This window comes from Falco punctatus (assembly GCF_963210335.1).
Source record: "Falco punctatus genome assembly, chromosome: 12".
Taxonomy (NCBI): domain Eukaryota; kingdom Metazoa; phylum Chordata; class Aves; order Falconiformes; family Falconidae; genus Falco; species Falco punctatus.
In genome coordinates this window covers 9,586,053-9,607,522 of record NC_137592.1, presented here as the reverse complement: position 1 = coordinate 9,607,522, position 21,470 = coordinate 9,586,053, and the positions used below count along the sequence as shown (strand labels likewise).

The window sequence follows — 21,470 nt, the reverse complement described above, 5'->3', positions numbered from 1 at the left end:
CAAGCAGGGGCATTTTCAGCGACATCAGGTTGCTCAGAGCCCCGTCCAACCTGACCTTGAATGTTTCCAGGGACGGGACATCTACCACCTCTCTGCGCAACCTGTGCCTGTGTTTCACCACCCGCATTGTAAAAACGTTTTGCTTTGTATCTAGTCTGAATCTGCCCTCTTTCACTTTAAAGCCATTGCCCCTCATCCTATCGCAACAGGCCTTGCTTAAAAGTTTGTCCCCATCTTCCTTACAAGACCCCTTTAGGCGCTGGAAGGCTGCAATAAGGTCTCCCCGGAGCCTTCTCTTCTCCAGGCTCGATAACCCCAACCCTCGCAGCCTGTCTTCAGAGGAGAGGTGCTCCAGCCCCCTGATCATCTTTGTGGCCCTCCTCTGGACCCACTGCAACGGGTCCGTGTCTTCCCCGGGCTTCAGGCTCCAGAGCTGGGGCCAACGCTCCAGGCGGAGTCTCACCAGAGCGGAGGAGAAGGGGAGAATGTCCTCCCCCGACCTGCCGGCCACGCTGCTTTTGATGCGGCCCGGGACATGGCTGCCTTTCTGGGCTGTGAGGGAACGTTGCTGGGTCATGTCCAGCTTTTCATGCACCAGTACCCTCCGCCGGGCTGCTCTCAATCCCTTCACCCCAGCCTGCATGGACACTGGGGGCTGCCCTGACCCAGGTGAAGGACCCTGCGCTTGGCCTCGTTGAACCTCAGGAGGTTCATCACACAGGCCCTCTTCTCGAGCTTGTCCAGGTCGCTCTAGATGGCATCTGGTCCCTCAGGTGTGTCAACCCCACCACTGGTTGGCCTTGGTGTCGTCTGCAGACTCGCTGAGGGTGCATCTGATCCCACTGTCTGCGTCATTGAAGAAGATACTAAACAGTACTGGGCCCAATGGTTGGATATTGATAGTTGTAACTCCTACCTCTATCTTTAGATGCTTTAACTATGTTTAAAACAATAGATGCCATACCTAACAATACACACTGCCCATGCAGTGCACAGGTGGGTGTTGGATTAATAGATCAGCAATTTATAAAAGAAACAAATAAAACCCCAGACCTCAGATATGGCTGGTTTTAATGCATTTGTGACTGCTGCAAAGAGAAGGTGGGCTCTGAAGAAGTTTGCACGGCAGTTTAACTGAGCCTTGGTTTTACAAATCAGTAGAAGAAGGTGTCTTCCATAATTGATGCATCTTTCTGGACAGAAATTTGACAACAGCAGCCTTTCATCTTAGGCTGGTGTTCCATGATGATTTTAAATTTATTTGTGTTGAATTTAACGCTGTTTTCTTTCCATCCCCTCTTTTGTAACAGCACTGGGTGTTTGTGCTCATGTGATGAGCTTGTCCCAAAGAGATAATTCTGCAGAAAGTGGTACTTTAAGGAACACGTGGTTGGAATAAATGCAAGTTAAAAAAATAATATGTTTTGAATAAAGCAGACCCCAAGCATTTGGGCCTTAGTAGTAATTCAAAGCCAGTGGCATCATCTTCATAAAGAGTTAGATGGCTTGTAGAATCCTTGGGGTCTGTACTTTCAGCTAGGAGTGCTGTTTAACAAGTACACTGTTGCAGTGGTTATTCTGAGTGGTGACTGTTCAGCCTGGGTAAAACATTCAATAAATCTGATCTCTGGGTATCAAAGACAGGGTAATTGTATCCAAGGAGTTAGCTGGGGGTGAGGGTCTTGCTTCCTGGAAAGGTGGTGATGGAAAACGATGTCCTGCACTAGATTTGGTTTGAAATGTTTTTTTTTTTTTTAAAAAAAAAAAAAGTTTTGGCACGACCAATGTAGGATGTGATCTTTTGGTATGACCCTTTATTACAATGGATGGTAGTATCATTTTCTCATAACATAGTGGTATACTGCCCAGCAGCGGTGTAGAACTAGATTCAGTAGCTGTCCCTCTGGCTTTTTTTGTGTGACCTCTGTAACAGACTGGTATTCTGTCTATTGTTCATTTAGCACTTTCAAAACCACCTTTTCTTCCAGTTTCAGTATTAATAACATAAAAAATAGTGGCTAAATTTGCAGTTTCTGTAGGTTGCAGTAAACAGATTGTAAGATCCAGCATCATGAGCAATCAATGGCAGAAATGCCTGTGGGGTATTACATTTAGTTCTTGTGAAAGCAGATAAATGATGGATCTTGCTTACTCTATCTGTATCTTTCCCCTGTGAAAATCAATGTTATCTTTAATTGTGTTTTCAGATGGGTGGTCTTTGTGTGTGTCTTTTGTATATGTTGTATAGCTGTTGATTTCCCATATGTGGAGATAGTTGCATAAAATTTCGGCTTAACATGCAAAATTCTTTGTTCTGCTTGTTCCCAGTCTTTGTCTTTAATCTGGTGTCATGCAACACTGCTTCAGATAATAACCTTTGGATAAAATAGAATTTTGCACATAGATTTATGCCAAAGAATTCATTTGTGGACCTTCTGTAGGCTACATTATACTGTAACTCTAAAACCACTCATGAGAAACCTTGGTCTTGCCATGGATTTAGCATGGGTTTTTTTGTTTTGTAGGTTTTTTTAAAATAATCTCATAAATTGGGCAACTGAGTGGCATTGTAACATCTCTGTAGTCCTGCCAGTACTCAGTCTTTCCTAACAGATGTGGTACCAGATTGCACTTTTTGCGCTGTGTAAATGAAGCTATTGTAGTACTGTGCTAGTAGAACTGACTTCCTTTCTCAGCAGCTTATCTACAGTAGTCTTATCACTAGATATGCCAGGTTTTCTAGAAAAAATGGTGTCTATTTAATTCAACACTGATCAGATTAAGTTCCTTTGTGGTAGAGCTACAAAAGAAGAAAGAATAGATTCTAGTCTTCAATATCTGTATGTTTGTTTCTTTTTAATTTCAAGCTGCTTTGCTTTTTTTTTTTTTTTTTTTTTTGCCATTCACAGTAGTGCTTATATTAAGAAAGGGAGTAGAGGTTATGTGAAAAAAGATTTTTATTACAGAGATACTAAACCAGACAACATCAGTCTTGCATTTGTGCTTTGTAAAACTGGCAGTGATTTGTTGTCGCCAGTGAATTTTTTTGGTGATGCTGTGACTTCTTTTTTTTTTTTTTTTTTTTAACTAGCTTCTTAAAGAAACAAGGTTTCTGCAGTCGTTGACTGCCTGTCCTGCCTCCCCAGATTCTCTCCTGTCCTAAAATAATATTGAGCCCATAACCAGTTTGAAGCAAATACCATAGATGTAGCGGTGTCAAAAGTGGTAAATACCTGAATATGTTGAGAAGATAGGTAGCCAGCTAAGGAAGATAGGCATCATTACTACCGCTGCAGAAATATTAAAGAAACAAGGTTTCTGCAGTCGTTGACTGCCTGTCCTGCCTCCCCAGATTCTCTCCTGTCCTAAAATAATATTGAGCCCATAACCAGGTTGAAGCAAATACCATAGATGTAGCGGTGTCAAAAGTGGTAAATACCTGAATATGTTGAGAAGATAGGTAGCCAGCTAAGGAAGATAGGCATCATTACTACCGCTGCAGAAATACAGACTGCAGTGTGAGCACCTTTGATAGAGAACAGAGAAACTGTGAATAACCCCATGGTTGGAGAGCCTGCAGTGGAGCTCAGACCTTCCTAGGCACCACTGAATCTACGTAGCGGCAAAACACCAGGTTGTGTTAGACCTTCTCTTCTTAGGAGTATTTACTTGTCTAAAATATCTTAAATATGCATTTTGAAAACAGCTAGGTGTAGTGTTTGAAAGCTATTGATTGGGGTGTTGGTGATGATCCATATTTGGCTTTGGGAAATAGTTATTTTCACTGAAGAACCACTTCTGCGTAGTTCATTACTCTTTCCTGAAAAAACTTTTGAGCACCACCAGCTTCATTTCAGTGTAAGGTAAAACTGATTGTCCTGATTGTCATGACACTGCTGTTGAAGGTATTAGAGACACTTGCTCAAAGAGAAAATCACGGAGATGTCACCACTGACCTGGTTTTTATATCAGTCTGATTGCTGTGATGGCTCGTTTTCCTTGTATCAGATCTCAATCGAAAGTTAGTTACCATTTTTTAATGCTTATATAAAATATGTTTGCCAATTTAATTTTGTTCTATGACAGTCAAAATACAAAAAGATTTTTGCTCTGTTTTTTGCATGTTATGTTAGCCGATCTGAAATGTTTCAGTTCATTATGGCTTAACCAAGCATGGGAATGCTTGTAAATCATCTTTGCCAGCTGTCTAAGCAAAGGCAGTCTACATCTGACAGCACCCAACGGACATCTGCGTTTCCACAGAGCACAGCTGTATTCCCCTAGGTCTATATTATTTTGGACTGAAATAATGATGAATATAGTGGCATTTGTCAGCCAGGCCCTAGGTAAGGAGTGATAACTTACAGTTCTGCATTCCAGAAGTAGATCATAGCCAAAGTGAGGGCTTAAAATAAAAAACACGGGGGAAAACCCCAAAGCACATGGTAACTATTGAATTAAGCTTTTGCTCTCTTTCAACACTTTGTGCGTTTTGTATTGCTGCTACAGAAATTGCAATCAAATTAAAAATACTAAGGTGTTACTGTCTCTCTTCGTGCTGTGATGTTGAGATAGCACCCATCCTAGCTGTAGTCTTAGTGCAAACGTGAAGGGTCTCTTGGCGAGATATTTACATGAAAGCTCTTATTGTCTGGAGTTGTATATAAAAATCTACATTTACTAATCTCTTAAGAATTCTGGAAGGCATTTTTAAAGATGGATTTGTGAGAAATAGACTAGTTTAACAAAAACATTTTTTTCCCTTTCTCCAGTATTACAGTGGTCAAAAAGGTGCTTCTTGAGCATGTACGAATCAAAGTTCATTTAAATTGCTCTATAAGTGTGAGATTATTGGTGATTTTTTTTCATATTTCCAAGGGCAATTCCTGTTGTATGCATTTGTATGATTTTAGAAAGAAACAAAAAAAAATGCCTTATTTTCTGTCTACATAATTGTGGTCATGACATCTTAAACTGCAGTTCGTCAAACACTTGAAGTTAACTTGTGGTGCAGTCTTGCATTTTTTTTAAGGTTATGAAGACAGTCTATAAACACTGAAACTCCTTAAGCTGTAGCAGGCCTGAAATAACTGGATATTTGTGTATTTGGTTGAATATTTCAGTCCATATATAGATTCTTCATGCTTTTTTAATATTTATTTTGAAAAAAGTTCTTAAGAAAAAAACCCATAAATATTTCAGAGGCAATTAAAATAAGAGACTTCTGTACCGCTGTAACAAGAGCTGATATTAAAAATTCCATAAAATACTCTCCCATAATTATTCAGCACCTTATAAAACTAAATATACTAAAATCTCCACATATTTTAGGTAAATGTGTTTGAACTCTGTTCTGTGCTTGAATGTTGCGCTTTGCGGGAATGTGGGGTTTTTCCACACCACTGATTACAGCATAGTAATGTTTGGGGTTTTTTCTTTTTTCTGGGGAGGAAAAGGAAGAGCATCTACAAGCATTCCCTAGTATAGCTTCATAGTTCTTTCCCTTCTCAGAAGTGGCCAAGTTAATACACCATAGGATGATGAGCATCGATTTAACTATCATTGGCATTTGAAAAACATGTTTAGAAAGAATAATTATTTAAATTTTACTTTTGAGTTGCAATGTGATGAATCTTCTATGAATCTAACCGATTTTAACCTCTAATAAAACAAACTGTTATTGACTTTAAAATATTCTGTACTGCTAATATGTTTTTATTATCAATTCCTTTCTTAATTGATCGCTCTGTTTCCCCCTGCCTCCCATGGCAGTCTTTTCCCTGTAAAAGGACCGATCTGTCTAAGGTAGAGAAATTAAATTTCTATGTATTGATTGCCATGTCCGCATGTAGTTAACTTGCAGAGGCTATGCTAATCATTCATCTGTCTTGCTTAACTTTACTTTTTAAATATTATTTTTTTTTCTCTCCCAGAAACTTTTTTGTTTGTACCTGTGTCAGACAGCATGGTATCTAATTTGTAACCCTAATGAAGGAAATACTTTCTTTTATTGTAGAAAGTAGTTTTATAAAACTTTTCATTTCTACCATTGTTATAGTTTTCTAAACAGACACTGAATTCCTAGAATCATAGAACTGTTTAGATTGTAAAAGACCTTTAAGATCATTGAATCCAACCATTAACCTAATACTGCCAAGCCTACCACTAAACCGTGTCCCTAAGTTAAGTGCCAATATCTTTGTATTTTTTTGTGATGTTCAGGAAATAATAACCTTTTTACTGTGTGTGGGTTTTTTTGTTATTTTTTTAAATCAGGCTAGAATTTGAGAGACAACAACGAGAAGAGCTTGAAAAATTGGAAAGTAAAAGGTAACATTATTCTCTGGTCTTTATGTATGTGTGTGTATATATACACATTAATTAAATGTAATTATATACATAGTATAAATTAATTAATTAAATTTGGAATCATGGTATTACTTGGAAATCAGAGGATCCTGATACAAATGATTTTGTTTTGTCATCTATGAAGATTTTTGTTGTTTTCTTGAACTGTTCATTCTTACTGATTGGTAACAGATAGGCAAGCTGAATTGTAGCTAACTATTATCTTTAGCAATGAAAATACCAAAAGTAAAGGTATGAGGATGATAGAGTATACAAATGTAATATATTACTCTCACTCTTGATTTTCAAAATGTTATTTTAAAAGGTGGCAAATGACATTTTTTATTCAGATCTTTTTTTTAATGGTTTAGTTGCCTTTGGATTGAATCATGATTGGAAAAACTCATAAACTCTGCTTCTCTTGAATAAAACTGTGGTGCTGGTGTGGGCCTACCGATCATACTTATCAGAACATAATTTCAAAATCAGTTTGAAGTATAAAAGAAGGTATTGTTGTCAGCTGGCAAACTGAGCTGACTGTTCTGGCTCATCATACCTGCTAAAATTTTAGAAGTAACAGCTCACTTTGCTGCAAATCACAGCACTGATTAGATTCATAAGCTGAAATGCACTTTCTGCCATCTCTGCTTTAGAATGCTTGCTCCATTTTGAAAGAGCTGTTTATGTAGCTGGACTAAATTAAGCGAACTCAGAAAACCCCTGAAACTGTGAAGAATCAGATGTTATTCAGAAAAAGATGCAACAGTCACTGATATTTATCCTTTTTGTTGTGTTGATAGGATTTGGGTTCAGATTGCACTGAAGTTGCTTTGCTTGTGCTTTAAGTAATTTGACTTCTTGCAAAATAACCAACCAACCTGCATGCTGTCTCTACATGCATTCAGGCGATTGTGTTATAGGGACAATGGTGACCTTCACGTCTCAGTCTGTCTTCACTTGGGATGCACTAGAACCTTTAAAAGAGAGATTGCCCAGGACATAATGATTTGTGTTAAAGTAGTTTCTCTCTCTCAAATACATCTGTTCCTAATCTTATAATCCTGTTTATCAATAATTCAGTTGGGTTCACCTAAAAAGAAGGCTTTGTTTTAATTCTTCTGTTGGCCTCGATTTGGTGAGGCAAATTTCTAAAGAAGTCCTTTTATACAAGTTTGTGTATATGAGAAAGTATGTATATATATATATATATAAAAATACATATATTTGCTCTTCACTGTGTGCATGGATGTGTTCTATCAATATTTTTATTGGATTTGACAGAACTAGTGCAGTCCAATTTTATACTAACGTAGGTGCTGTATAACATGTCTTCCTATAACTTCATATATCCACAACTTCTTATGTTGAAATAGGCTATATGAATCTCTTTACCATTTGTCCCATGCATTGAGTGGCTTCCAAGCAATATAAGATCTAAACCTGTGGCAAAAGAAAACTATCAAAAAAAGGAGCTGTTACATATACTGCAAAATCCTTGTCCAAATCTTTGTAACTTCTAAGAGATATATTGTCCTTTGGAAAAAAAGAAAAGTTCAAAATATTGCATGTAAATCTTTTACTGCAGGAAACAGATAGAAGAGATGGAAGAGAAACAAAAATCTGACAAAGCAGAACTTGTAAGAATGCAGCAAGAAGTAGAGTCGCAGCGCAAAGAGACAGAAATAGTCCAGCTGCAAATTCGAAAACAGGAAGAGAGTCTGAAACGGAGAAGCGTTCACATTGAGAGCAGGTTAAAGGATTTGTTGGCTGAAAAAGAAAAATTTGAAGAAGAGAGATTACGAGAACAACAGGAGATAGAACTTCAAAAGAAAAAGCAGCAGGAAGAAATTTTTGCCCGGGTCAAAGAGGAATTGCAGCGACTACAAGAGCTTAATCATAATGAAAAAGCAGAGAAAATGAAGATTTTCCGTGAACTAGAAAAACTTAAAAAGGAAAAAGATGAACAATATATTAAGCTGGAATCGGAAAAAAAGAGACTTGAAGAACAAGAAAGGGAGCAGGTGATGCTGGTGGCTCATCTAGAAGAACAGCTTCGAGAGAAGCAGGTCATGATAGAGCTCCTGAAGAGAGGGGATGTACAAAGAGCTGAAGAAGAGAAAAGAGATCTCGAAGATATTAGAGAATCTCTTTTGAAAGTCAAGGAAGCCCGATCTGAAGGTGATGAAAATCATGAAGAGCTAGAAAAAGCACAGCATGATTTTGTAGAATTTAAAAGGAAACAACTGGAACAATTGAATATTTTGGAAAAAGATTTAGTCCAACAAATGGATCACCTGGAAAAGGAGATAGGAGATGAAAAAAGAGCTCTGGAACACTTAAAATTTGCACATGAAGAACATTTCAGTCTCAAGAGAGATGATGAAAACTTTGTAGATGCCGTACTCAAGGCTGAAGAAGTTGACAAGACAAAACCAGCAGAGTGCAGACTCCAATCTAAAGTACGCCAGCTTGAGTACCTGAAGAGTAATCATTTGCCAGCTCTGCTGGAAGAAAAACAAAGAGCTTCTGAAGTCCTTGCTAGGGGCTTGTTAGGGTTAGATAATACTCTCTATCAAATAGAGAAAGAAATAGAAGAAAAAGAAGAGCAGCTTGCCCAGTATAGAGCTAGCACAAATCAGCTGCAGCAGCTTCAAGAAACCTTTGAATTTACAGCCAATGTAGCTCGTCAGGAAGAAAAGGTTCGGAAAAAGGAAAAAGAAATCCTTGAATCAAGGGAAAAACAGCAGAGAGAGGCGCTGGAGCAAGCTGTTGCTAAGTTAGAAAGGAGGCACTCTGCTTTGCAACGTCGTTCAACAATAGACTTTGAAATTGAAGAGCAGAAGCAGAAGCTTGCCACCTTGAACAACAGCTGCAGCGAGCAGGCAGGGCTGCAGGCTAGCCTAGAAGCTGAGCAGAAAGCCCTCGAACAAGACCGGGAACGGTAAGTGTTGTGGTTGCTTCCATTTGTTAGAAGCTATCCACAAAAAGTGGAATCACCTTAGATGTCGAGAAAACTACTTGTTCTGTGTCCCAGTGTTTGAGTGTCTTGATGACTTTCAAGTAGTTTACTCAGAATTGAAACTCTGTATTGCTTTTTAAAGGAGTCCTGCTCACTCTTTAATTTCTGTTGTGTTTGGATAATTATCCCCTCCTCAGCAGTACAGTATGTGTTGGCCATCACAGTACTTAGTTTTCTGTATTTAGAAAGCTCAGCCAACCTTATGTTCTGCCCTTACAAAAACATGTACTGTCTAAACAACTTTTTTGCTCTCACTATATTTGTGTATAACATTTTGTTTCCTCATTAGCAACAGGCTAGATTATTGCTCGAGATTTGGAGACTGATTAGTTGCAGTAGACTGCCAACTGTCTCTCAGCTGATGAAGTACTGAACACTGCTGGTGTTCAAAGTAAACAAAGTATAATGTTAATTTTTCTATTGGTTTCAGAACTACATAAAATAGGCTAGCCATATATCTATGTAAAATGTGATGGTGGTTTTTAAGCTTATTGGAAAATATACAGAGGCACAATAAAGCCCTGTGTGGTGACAAACTCTTTTTAGGTACAGAAGCAATGTCATCAGTTATACACATGATACCTGGTAGCGTAACACTCAGCCGAAGTATGGGAAGCTTAGAGAAGAGTGATTTAGGTAAGGACGGATCTTTCTGTGTGGAAGAAGAGGAAGAAATCTTTTGTTTTATTTTTGGCCTGAGCAAAAATCTGCTGGGATTAACGCATTAAATCCATGCCATATGGAAAAAGGGCAGAATTGCCATTTTTAAATGTGTTGTCTGATTTGCTAATACTAGAGCTTTAAAACCTGTGATTATTGGCAAAATAATGAACTGGGTTTTCTTGAGGTACGTTTGTCATTTGTTTTTTTTTAATATTCCACTAGTTATCCGACTTTTCTTTCATAAGCCCTTCAAAACAGAAGCTTGATTAGAAAAAACACCTAAAAAAAGAAACTTGCCTATAGCCAAACTGAAGAGCTATTCTGTATCCTTTTCCTTTTAAACCATTATCAGAAAAGAATAATTCCTTTCTATACCTTGTGTAGGGGTCACTTTTTTGGCATTTAGAGCTGCACTGTGTAGATTTTAATTGAGCGTTTTTGATACTAATTTATGATTTTGTTGTGGATATTGCCATTATTTTTCGTAATTGTCTTGAACATAAAGTCTTGTCTTCTACACTAAGCATCTCACTTGACTCAAGTCAGCTATAAACAACTGGAGGTTCCACCAAAATAGACAGCTTAGCCCTCAAGAGATTGCTGGGTTGTGTGATAAGTGGAAAAAAATATGTTGTCAGCTAGAAGAGTGACATTTGGAAAAGATACCAAGGAAGTAAAAAGGTCTTCCCCTGCTGTGCTCTTCTCCTCCCCCCCCCCCCCCCTTTTTTTTTCCTTGTTTACTTGAAAGTCATCTTGCACAAAATAAATAAAACTGAGTCTTTCAGTGAATTGCCCAGGGGCCTGCATAATTCAGTTCTGAATGCTTTTATGAATCTTGAGGGAGAAGAAAATCTTAAGATACACGATAATATGTTAAATGTTTCTGGCTACATATCGCTCTTGTGTTTGAGTTTACGCTTCACAGTACAGGATGTCTTGGATGCTATAGTAAGCCTATGAATTCTATCTATTTTCTATTGTTTATCTAGGTAGCGTTATGTGATGATGTGCTCTGGTTCAGATCAGTGTTAACTCTGAAAATGTTTAAATGCAATATTCATTTGAAATGCTTTATAAGTCCATCATAACTGTGTAATTCTGCCCCCCCCCCCCCCCCCCCCCGTTTGAATATTATGTTAGCTGAAATTCTTTCACCTACAGGGATGACCTCTAAAATGATAATTTGAAGTTAACTTATACTGGAATAATGCATACATGTTTTGTCTTTACTGGCAGAGGTTTGAGACAATAGAGTGAACATAAAGCAACTTTAGAGTCATCTTTGGGACAGGAGGATGTATTGCTCACGAGTGGCAGGGCGCAGTTTAGTGTACTTACTGGTGGGTGCTTCATGCGGCTGGATAAGTTTATAGCTATAGGAAGTGATATCTTTTGATAGTAGCATGTTTACAAATGAAGAGATAAGCTTTTTTCCGTTAATGTAATTCTGATTTTTGTGGTTAAATTGATTTTCCATAAATGCAAACACTCTCTTATATCCATCAGCCATCTCCCATCCACTTTCCCTCAAGATGCATGATTGTTTTGCTGCTAATCAAAAGAAACAGATGGCTTCTGGCAGTGCTGCAAAAAGTACTCTAAAAATGAAGTAATAATTCAGCCTGCTTTACTCCAGCTTAGGTTTCAGCATTCGTCATCTAATTAATTTTCTTTTTTAACCTCCAGGATGGAGTAAAGTAGTTGTAGCATTGTACTTCAATTTAGATATGTACAGTTGTAGGATAAGTAGTAGAATCCTAACTTCCCATAGTTTCCCCTGCTTCTGCAGGAACTTCTTTTCTTTTATTCTTTAATTGTTAAGTAACCTCTAGAAAAACAATTACCGTTAAAGACAAAAGTTGTAATGGAAATGGACAAGATTGTAACTGTGTTACTAATCTAATCTCAGCTACATTACAAGTGAAAAGTGTGTTCTGAAAATTACTTTGTTATAATATAGTTTAATATGACTAAATGATAAATATTTCAAGAAGTGCTTCTTATTTTATACTAGATGCCTCAGGCGTTTTCAGTCAAAAATACGGTATCTGATTTTACATATTCTGTGCGTAAATCTGGCTGGTATGAAATTTATTTGTTAAAAAAATGAGAAGGCTTCCATTTCAAATGATTTAGGTGTATATATAAAATAAATACTAGCTGTTTTATTTTGTAAGTAACTTTTCAATAATACATATACAGACTGAAGGAATAACTGGAAAATAAGGTTTATATGTATAGTACACAATTTAAAGATTTTCTTATAGATGTTTTGCCACATCATTGTTTTAGCTTGTATTTGGTTTTTTGTATTAGTGCTCTATTTTGAGTTTTTGATTTTTTTTCCCCTCATTGATTCGTTTCCTTCACACTGGAAGCTAATAACTGAGGTTGTTGATAGAGTTCTGTAATGAGGAAAGTTTATTCAAGTGATACTAACAGATAGTTTAAGTCTTATGAATTAATATTTAATATGCTGTTAGATACCTTTTGCATTGGAAGTTACTGAAAATGACTTAATACTGCTGTTGTAATGTGGTGTTTGAGCTATCTCTGATTTCCTATCTAAATATGCTGAAAGAACAATTCAGACTTTGTATTTTCCTAAATATTAATACCTACACTTTTCGATGCATGCGTTGCAGTGTAAGTACAGTACTTCCCATAAGAACTATGGGAATCAACTCTAAAACAAAGTGAATTACATTTCAAGATCTCTTTATAGCCTGGACCAGGAAATTCAGCAGCTGAAGCAAAAAATATATGAGGGTGATGGTGGTCAGAAAGGAAATCATGGAACATTAGAAGAGAGACTCTGCCATGCCACTTCCCCTACCAGCCCAACAAAGCCACAGCCACCCGCTGCTCCACTTGCTGATGACAGGTAGGTAACCTGCATTTCTTCTGTGTTTTGGTAGGTATGCAAACAGTAGCTTTAGAAAAGAAGTGCTTTGAAAGGTTGTTCTGCCAGGGTTGTAATTAAATACTGTAAGTGTACTTAAAGCCTAGTCTGGAAATAAAATCAGTTTCCCGTGTTTTACTTTAAATAACCAACTGCCTAATCTGTTGCTCCTGTACAGTTTGTTTTAGGATAGGGGGTTGGAAAACTGTGGGCTAGAAGGTATTTAAATTGAGTTTGTGTTTACAGTTACTTGTCTATACGGTACTGCTTTATATACACTTAAGACAACTAAGTAAATTGTTAACAAAGTTAATTGTCTTAAAAAAAGTGTCTTAAGCCTTTTTTAGTAGGGCAGCTGCCTGGTGTCATTTTAAAATCTGTTCCCTTTCTTTTCTTTTTACACTTGTAAGTACAGTTGTTAGTATCAACTCTTGGAACATTCCTTCTGTTTGAAGACCAAACCTTTGTTAGCCCAAGTTGCCAATACCACAAAAGCGATAAAAGCAAACCATTATGTAACTAAAAAAAAAAACTGATAAAAGCAAAGCATTGTGTAACTAGAGATGCAACCCCAGCCTTCTATTTCTTCTTCATCGCTCTTACCCTCACTGCCACTTGTATGTAGAGCTTTATGCATAGCAGTGCTTAACCTGTGGTCCATTAAATTGTCTAATTGTGATAACAGATTGTTAACCTTTGCCTGTTAAATGAACACTTGCTCGGGAGTCCATGTTCCTTAAGGAGTGATAAAACTGGTCTAACATTAAGCCTGGCAATTAAGAGTTGTGCAGTATGTGGGGTTCATAAGCATTTCAAAGAGCCCTTTAGCCTGTCTTGATTTTTATCTAAGAATATACTACTTTATTTTTTTCCCCTACTCTTCTATATCTTGAAGGATAAATGCCTTTATAGAACAAGAAGTGCAGAGAAGGCTCCAGAATATTCATCATAAAGCTGAGGATAATGATGTTAGCCTGTCGTGGTCTGCGGAAAGTTCAAAGGTGAGCAGATATCCTGACCTTCACTGCACTGTGTGTAACCACTGATTTAGTTTTGTTGTGCAATAATTTTCATGTTTTCCTATGTTTATGTAATTTTAAATTACCAAAAAATAAACAGTAAATCAGGGATATCAGTTTTAGATTTTGAGAATCTCTTCCACCTACTCACCTGCCCAGTGACTTTTTAATGTTGTATTCCATTTGTTTTTGCAGGGAGGACTGTGTAAATGGCAATAGGAAGCTTGCAGATAAAATAAAAATGTTCCTTTTATGTCTGTATAATACATTGATAAAATTCCATCCCGAAGAATGGTAATCGTTGATACTTACAAATAAATGGTCATTTAAAAACTGGTGATTTAATTAATCCAAAGACTGGGTAGATTCACTTCCAAGCCAGTGGTTTAATAAATATCAATAAGAAAATACTTATTTCTGGTTATTAAAAAGAAAAAAAATTCTCTTCCTATGAGTACTTTTAAACAGACTTAGACAAGAAAGGAACTCTTTTTAATAATCACCTGTACCTTTTTTGTTCTTAGGATAATGAGAGGCTTAATAATGGCACTGTTCAACGCAAGCTGAAGTATGAGGTAGGTCATAATTTGTCAGAATGAAATGGTTGTCTTAAATTATGGCATGCCCTGTAATTAAATTTCTTAATGTTTAGCTGCATAATTAGAATTTTGAATTCACAGCAAGATTAATGGCTAACAGAGACAGCAGTGCATTTTGCCAGCTGGAATTAAAGTGATTTTTTTCAAATTGGGCATAGTTTTTTCCTTATTTGAAAGGTGTGGTGTTATTGTGGATCTTTTCTTCCTTGTGTTGTCATGATTCTTAATTTGGATCAGTATCCCTTTCCTGATGTTTAGAGAGTAAAAACCTTTAATAAGGAGAGATTGTGTGAATTCAGAATACCGCTTCACCTTTTTCACTCACAATAACTACAGTAACGATGCGTATAATATTAGCAAGTAGCATTGGGCACATTTGCCTACGTCATAAAGGATTCATACATGTATTTTTAAACTGAGGCTTAGATGCCTTACACTGTGTTTTGGTTGCTTAACTTGTGCTTGAAACATGGTTAATTACTTGTCTTGGTAAGTAAATCCTAAATACCTTTATGGATTTAAACCTTAATGGTAGGGCGGCTGCAACACCTGTGATTTGGACTTCTTTGGTCTTTTACACTGTTTTTTTTAAAACCCTGTTGGACTTTTTACGCTGTGTTGGACAGCATAGGATTACTTTTTGTGAACATGTAGAAAATTACTGAAGGGCTTATAAATTTCTGCATTGCCCTTTGATTTTTCCATTGGTTTTCGAGTGAAGCAAATATAAACCAAGTGAAATGGATGCTGCACAAAGAAAAGGCAGTGGTGGGCTGGGAAGATCAACCATTCCTGAATCAGACCTCAATCACTTCTGTGGGATTTTTCTCTCTAATTTGAGAGTTTGTACTGATTTTGAATGATTGAACAAATCTAATCAAAATCAATCCTCAATTTAAGAAATGTTCAAATTGGAAGATTTTTATAAAGACGTTTCTGTTTTCTTCTTTTGAAATTTTTAACAGAAAAGTCAACAGTGGCAGCCACATTATGGCTTTCCATTTATGTCTAAAGATGGCAATTGTGCTTCTGAGTTGTGTGGAGAAAATACAGGAGCAAGAAACCATAAGAGATGGAAGCCATATACAGAGATGTGGGATTTATTTCCTGGTTCTGGAAGAATCTCCTCCCCTTTTACATCAGTGAAGGCATTTGAGAATGAAAGGAGTAATTCAGAACAGGAGAGCTTTGCCTGTCATTGTGACATTGAAAGTAGTTTAATTCAGTCTAAAAATATTAATACTTTACAAAGTAAGAATGTTCCTTATCAGAATGCGTTATCTACTTCTTTACAAAGTCATGACTTAAATGATGTGGCTTATTCGCTCTGCAACGTGGAAAATTTCAATCATTTTGATGATAAAATAATTACTTATCCGGATTGCGACAGCTCAAAAACTGAATCAGATTGTTCCCACTTGAAACAGCTGTCTCCTGTAGGATCCTTAATGGGTGCAAATGAGCAGGCTGGCTCTAACAGCATATCGTGCCTTCTCTTTTCTCAGTCTAATGTGTGTTCTGAAATAGTAACTTGTAAAGAAAACAGCCCAACTAAGACAGTGCAACCGACAATCAAAGACCAGTCTAGTAATTCTCAGCTTCCAACACAAAAGGCCTCTGATTCGATTTCTTTTAAGTCAGTATCTTCTCATTTTGATGCGAGACCAGGACACACTTCTGGTTTGGGATATCTTTTCAGTAAGCTTTCCTGCCTTTGCAAAGATACCAGTAGTCAGCTGCTCAAAAGTACTGTGGTTTCAAAACAAATCAAGGAGTTGGGAAGTCTGTGTGGCAGAAGTGAGAGGTGTGCACAAGCAGTATCATTAATAAAAGATCTGCCACTTATAAGAAACTTGCAAGTAAATGTATTCAAGTCAGATATGAATAGAGACATGTCCCACTCTACAGATGATGCCAAAGCTTGTACTGAAAACGTTGTTCAGCCTGAATCCCCTGTGCAAGAGTCTATCATGATGCGTGTAAGCACAGAAGTCTCTGACACCTGTGCAAGAAAGCCCTCTGAAGGATTTGCATGCTGTTGTAAAGATGAAGAGCTGGAAAGCAGTCTTGTGTTAAGACAGAAATTTGTGCATTTTCCTGAACTCTTTTTGAAGCTTCAGGTCTGTTCTCTGGAAAAACTGCTGGAATTTTTGACCTGTGCCCTACCTCAAATTTGTATTAGAATGGAGGAGTTGAAAGGTATATATTGGCTCGCTGTTTGCAATTGCAGAAAACCTGATCCACAACCTGCTTGCTTGCTTTTGTTCAGCTCTGTTCTATATGTTGTTGTTTCATCAGTCAAACAAGACATCTGCCAGAGTTCCTTGGCAATGTTTCATGAGGTTCCCATCATCACTATAAAGGAGATTCAAGTTGGCTTTGCTGGACAGAATATTAGTCTTCTGTGTTCTGCTGAAGATGGTTTACTCACAGTATTTACCTATAACAAACATTTCACTCAAAGAATTTGTCATGACCTAATAAGCGTTTTGATTTCAACAACGGATGATGCTGTTTATTTATATCACCAGCTCTTGAAAGACAATTTGATGCAGATTTCACTTGACTGGACATCAGAAGTAAATGACTTAGTTTTTTCAAATGGACTGCGGTTGTCCTGTAAATTTAGAACTGAATTGGCTGATCTGGTTTACTTGCTTCATGAAAATATGGGAAGTATTAAACCTTCATTAGGTGACATTCATGTACTACTGTATGCCTCAGTGAAAGTAGATTGTGCTAATCAAGCTGTGTACAGAGTTCTTGTTCTTACAACTACTCATATAGGTCTCTTAAAGGAAAATAATGTCTTCTATCCCACACCTAACTTTGTGGATGCTTCGTGCCAGCAATCACAATTTGACAGCCTTCAGTTGTACAGTTTGAATGATATCCGATGTGTAGTTTTGCCAGACAAAGAGGATTTCACAAAAATTGAACTTGTGTTTTCTAGAAGGAGCAAGGCTGGATCTGATTCAGGAACTGGTTTTTCTAAATACTGTGAAAAAGAAATAAATACTCAACTGACAGTCATTCCATCAGTTCTTCAAAGAAGTTTGCATATTCCTTTGGAAATCTGGAAATTAACATTCAGTTCAAGTGAAGAAGCCATTTGGCTTATTATGCATCTGACTAGGTGTTGAAATCCAAATACGTTTAGATACATTCAAAATAAGACGCTAATGAATATTGATAAAATCCTTTTTGATAAAATGATTTTTTATTACTTGACTGCTTGCTTTTGGGGGTCTGTGATATGCTGTAGATACATTTCCTTGGGAAAGTGAGGAAATTAATGTTGGGTGGATCAGAACTGTAATTACAGCTGTGTCTTCCGATTTCCATTTTGGCTGTGTTTTCTGGCTCCCTCCATCTACTATCTGTCTTCATTAATGTCTTCTCCATTCCTCCTTGATTGCCTTTTGCTTAATCTTTCCGAGTGTCTTTGTTTTTCATGCTTCTCATTTATTTCATGCCCTTGATACCACTTTTTTTTTTTTTTTTTTTTTTTTTTTAATTTTCAATTCACTGTATGCTCTTAATACTAAGGAATTTTACAGCTTTTATACTTGCAATTTTGGGAAGAAAAGCATTGACAATTCTTTTCTGCTTCAGAGTTTTTCGTTTAAGGATTATTGCATTCCTGCATTAGAATTCATCACAAGTGCAAAAGCAATTGTTTGGCTTATTCTAAGTCTGTTGGCTGAGTTACCATGGATTGATGGATTTGCCATACCTCTTTTCTCCTGGACTTGCCCCCTTTGCCTAGGGTTAGGAGTGTGTAGGCTAGTGAAAGAGAACAAGATCAATGCAGAGAACATCCAATACTCTTTTAAAATTTCCTTTGCCCTTCCTTTTCTTGCAGGCAAGCAATGCATGGCTTTGTCATTCTGATTTATTTTGACCAAATAGTTAACTTGTACTCCTCCACCACAGTCTTTATATTCCCTTGATGTGAGCGTTTAAGGAAAATGTGATGTGAAAATGAGCCTGGTTCAAGGGTGTAAACAGAAGTTGGTTGTACTTTAAATAGCATTTCAACCTTTTGTCATGCTCCTGTACCTGTGGTAAGACACGTGGTTTGGGGTTTATCATCTGCATACATGTTTCTCATGCTGTTAAATGGATAGTTAGCCTGACAGATGGAGTAAGTTTAACTGTAGGGTTCTCTCCATGTAGTGTGGCCTGATTTCCTCTTTTTCTGCTTGCTTAATAATGGGATTGTTGATGCTGTGAGACTGCATCCCTTACAGTCTCTTTAATATTACATTCCAAGAAATAATGGAACTGTTGAACGTTAGGAAAACATTTCCATTAATTGATGCTTGCCTTCAGCTTAGTACAAGGTTATTCTTTACCTGTTACCCCATCAGATGTTCAAGTAATAAATAAGCTGTTGTCTCCCATCTCTTGTTTCTTCCCTTGTAGAGGGAGCTGAATACCTTTTGAATCCTGTTGCTTGAATGTGCCATCTGCCTTGTTTGAGGAAGATGGCCCTTGGCAGAAAAAACAGTGGTATCTAATCTGAAATTCTAAATTCTGTAAGCATATTGCCAGTAGAGGTGCAATCTTCTACTAGACAGAGTTAGACTTCAGTCTCTCTACTAGTGTAAGAACATTTTCCATTTGTTCTTACCATATGTTAAAACATGATAATATAACTCACGTGGGATTTAAAAAGAAATAACTTGCATTGGACGAGGAAGTTATCTCTGGAAGGATGAACACTGGTTTGCATAGAGAATTATGGTCTTTCTTTCATCATGACAAAACTTTCTAGTATCTTGAGGAAGACCAAAGATGAGCAAAATGTGTCATGTTATTTTGAGGTATGTTTTTTGTTTTTAACAAAAAAAGTACACTCAAATATCTCATGGAACATGTAGTAAACAGGGTAGCTATGAGTTGGACATAACCTTGTCTCAGTTCAGTTCAGGAGTGGCTCCTTCGTTGACATCCCCAAGGCATTTCTTCTGAGCCTTGCCGAACGTCAACTTTGAGTGGCACTATCTGGGAGGACTCTTAATCAAGGCTGTTAAAGGAAAGTAATTTCTGCAACTAATTCCTTTGCAGATTGTACCCTAAAGTTAAATCTGTATGTGTGTTCCCAATAACATGGTTTTGCTCTTCTGTGTTTGTTTTCAAATCTAACTCAAATATTCTGTGCTTTTATGGAAAAATTACTTCAAAGCAATATCTTTTATTCTACTGTAAATTAAACATAGAATAGTGATTGATGTTTATGAATATCAAAGCATTATTTAATGTATTAGGTTATATTTTTCACAACACTTTCAAAATAATTTGAGATTATTTTCCTCTCTATTAGCTGTTTGTAATAGTTATATGAAAATTACCAATAAATTACATGTTGAGAGAGGTGGTTTTGAGAGTGGCTTTATGGTTTTATTGTTGTTTTAAAACAGATTATATTGTTGTCAAGGCAGTGAGCTCCTCTTTCCCCCAAGGAAAAATTGCTTACACTTCTACACTGCAGAAATAAGCTGTAGTTGAAGAACCAGTAATGTGGGGAGAAGTGAAGGAAGGGTAAAATAGAGAGGAGAAAATCTTTGTTGTGTAAACAAATGTCACTAAAAATATTTCCCCGTTCAAACACAAACATTTTTTATACTTTCACCAAAAAAAAAATTTTGTGGGAAACACCATCTAGATAAAGTCAGTTAATTGGAAATAAAATTCACTTTCTTTGTATTTTCTTTTTCACTACTCTTAATGCTAATGTTAAGGGAAATGACATCGGTGTTTATAGTTGACTCGTAATGAAATAACAACCTCCCCTTCTCTAGAGCCAGATGAGGATGCCAGAAACCTCTTAAGAGGCAGCTTTCAGAGAGGCTTTTGTGAATGAGTTTCAAACTTTTCTCCAGTAGGAGCTGGAGAATAGGAATGTGTACTGGAAGTCACCAGGAGTTGCTACAAAGAAACCAAGTGTCTGTGAGCAGAAGTGCGAGCCATTTTCACATTTGGAGATACGTTGGTCAGGACTGACGAATTTTGACCAAGCAACATGTCTTGGGGTAGTTGCTAAAGGACTGAAAATGAATGTTGAGAGTACAGTTATGGATCAAGTGATGGATAGGGTCACTAAATAAAAATACTTGACATGGTCCCAACTTTAAAAGGGTAGCTTTTCAATTTTTTTTTGTTACTGCTAATTTACGTTTGTCATGGTGCTGTTATACTTTTTTTTAAAGTACAAGTTCATTAAGTTTTCAGACCAGATATGTTCAATTGAAGAAGGGGAGGACTTCCTAAAAGGCATTTTCTGTACTTTATTCACTGTAAATGCTTATGATACTTTTGAGCACAGTCACTGCAAAGCATTAATCTTTTCGGTTGCAAAAATATTTTATATTTGACATAACTTCAGAATTACAGATTTCATCTGGTCAGAGGATTGTGCTCTCATTACAAATGACTTTTTAGATCATTGTGTCCAGACCCTGCAAATTTATCATAGTTATCTGTTAATTAGTCAGAATTTAAAGAAAATAGTAGGAAACTGTTCTGACAGTGGATTGCTATGTTATCTGTACCTTACTTAATTATAAATGAGTTTGAATTTTTAAAGTCTAAGAGCTTTCTGAATTGCCTAGATCCCTTGCAGCTTTGCATAATATTGTAAACAGGTTTGTTTTATAAAGATATACAAAAAGTATGGCTGACTGTGAAGGCTTGATTAATTTACTTTTTTTTTAAGAGAAAATGCCTTTTCAAAGAAAAAATAATATTTTTGAAGACACTTCAGCTTAATTTTTTCCACGCATAACAGAATGCTAGGGCTTGCTTATAAAAGGAGATCCACTTTGTTTTCAAATAATTCCTTCATTTTAGAAATAATTTCTGCCTCCTCCATGCTCTTTTTGTCTGCTCTTCTGGCCAAGAACATTTTCTCATTT

At 36.9% G+C, this 21,470-nt stretch overlaps 1 protein-coding gene across 6 annotated transcripts in view; it reads left to right on the top strand.

The window, feature by feature from the left end:
- The window catches only part of KIF16B (kinesin family member 16B), a 166,652-nt gene that overhangs the window by 98,286 nt on the left and 46,896 nt on the right, over positions 1–21,470 (top strand). For 2 of the 6 annotated variants that reach the window (XM_080408503.1, XM_080408506.1), the window contains exons 18-23: positions 5,773–5,805; positions 6,277–6,330; positions 7,934–9,289; positions 12,744–12,914; positions 13,828–13,933; positions 14,476–14,526. In XM_080408503.1, coding sequence (XP_080264629.1) covers positions 5,773–5,805; positions 6,277–6,330; positions 7,934–9,289; positions 12,744–12,914; positions 13,828–13,933; positions 14,476–14,526 — 1,771 coding nt within the window. Of the gene's footprint in view, positions 1–5,772; positions 5,806–6,276; positions 6,331–7,933; positions 9,290–12,743; positions 12,915–13,827; positions 13,934–14,475; positions 14,527–15,515; positions 21,270–21,470 lie in introns of those variants that run through there. The other 4 variants (XM_080408502.1, XM_080408505.1, XM_080408504.1 and 1 more) reach the window with 4 other exon arrangements.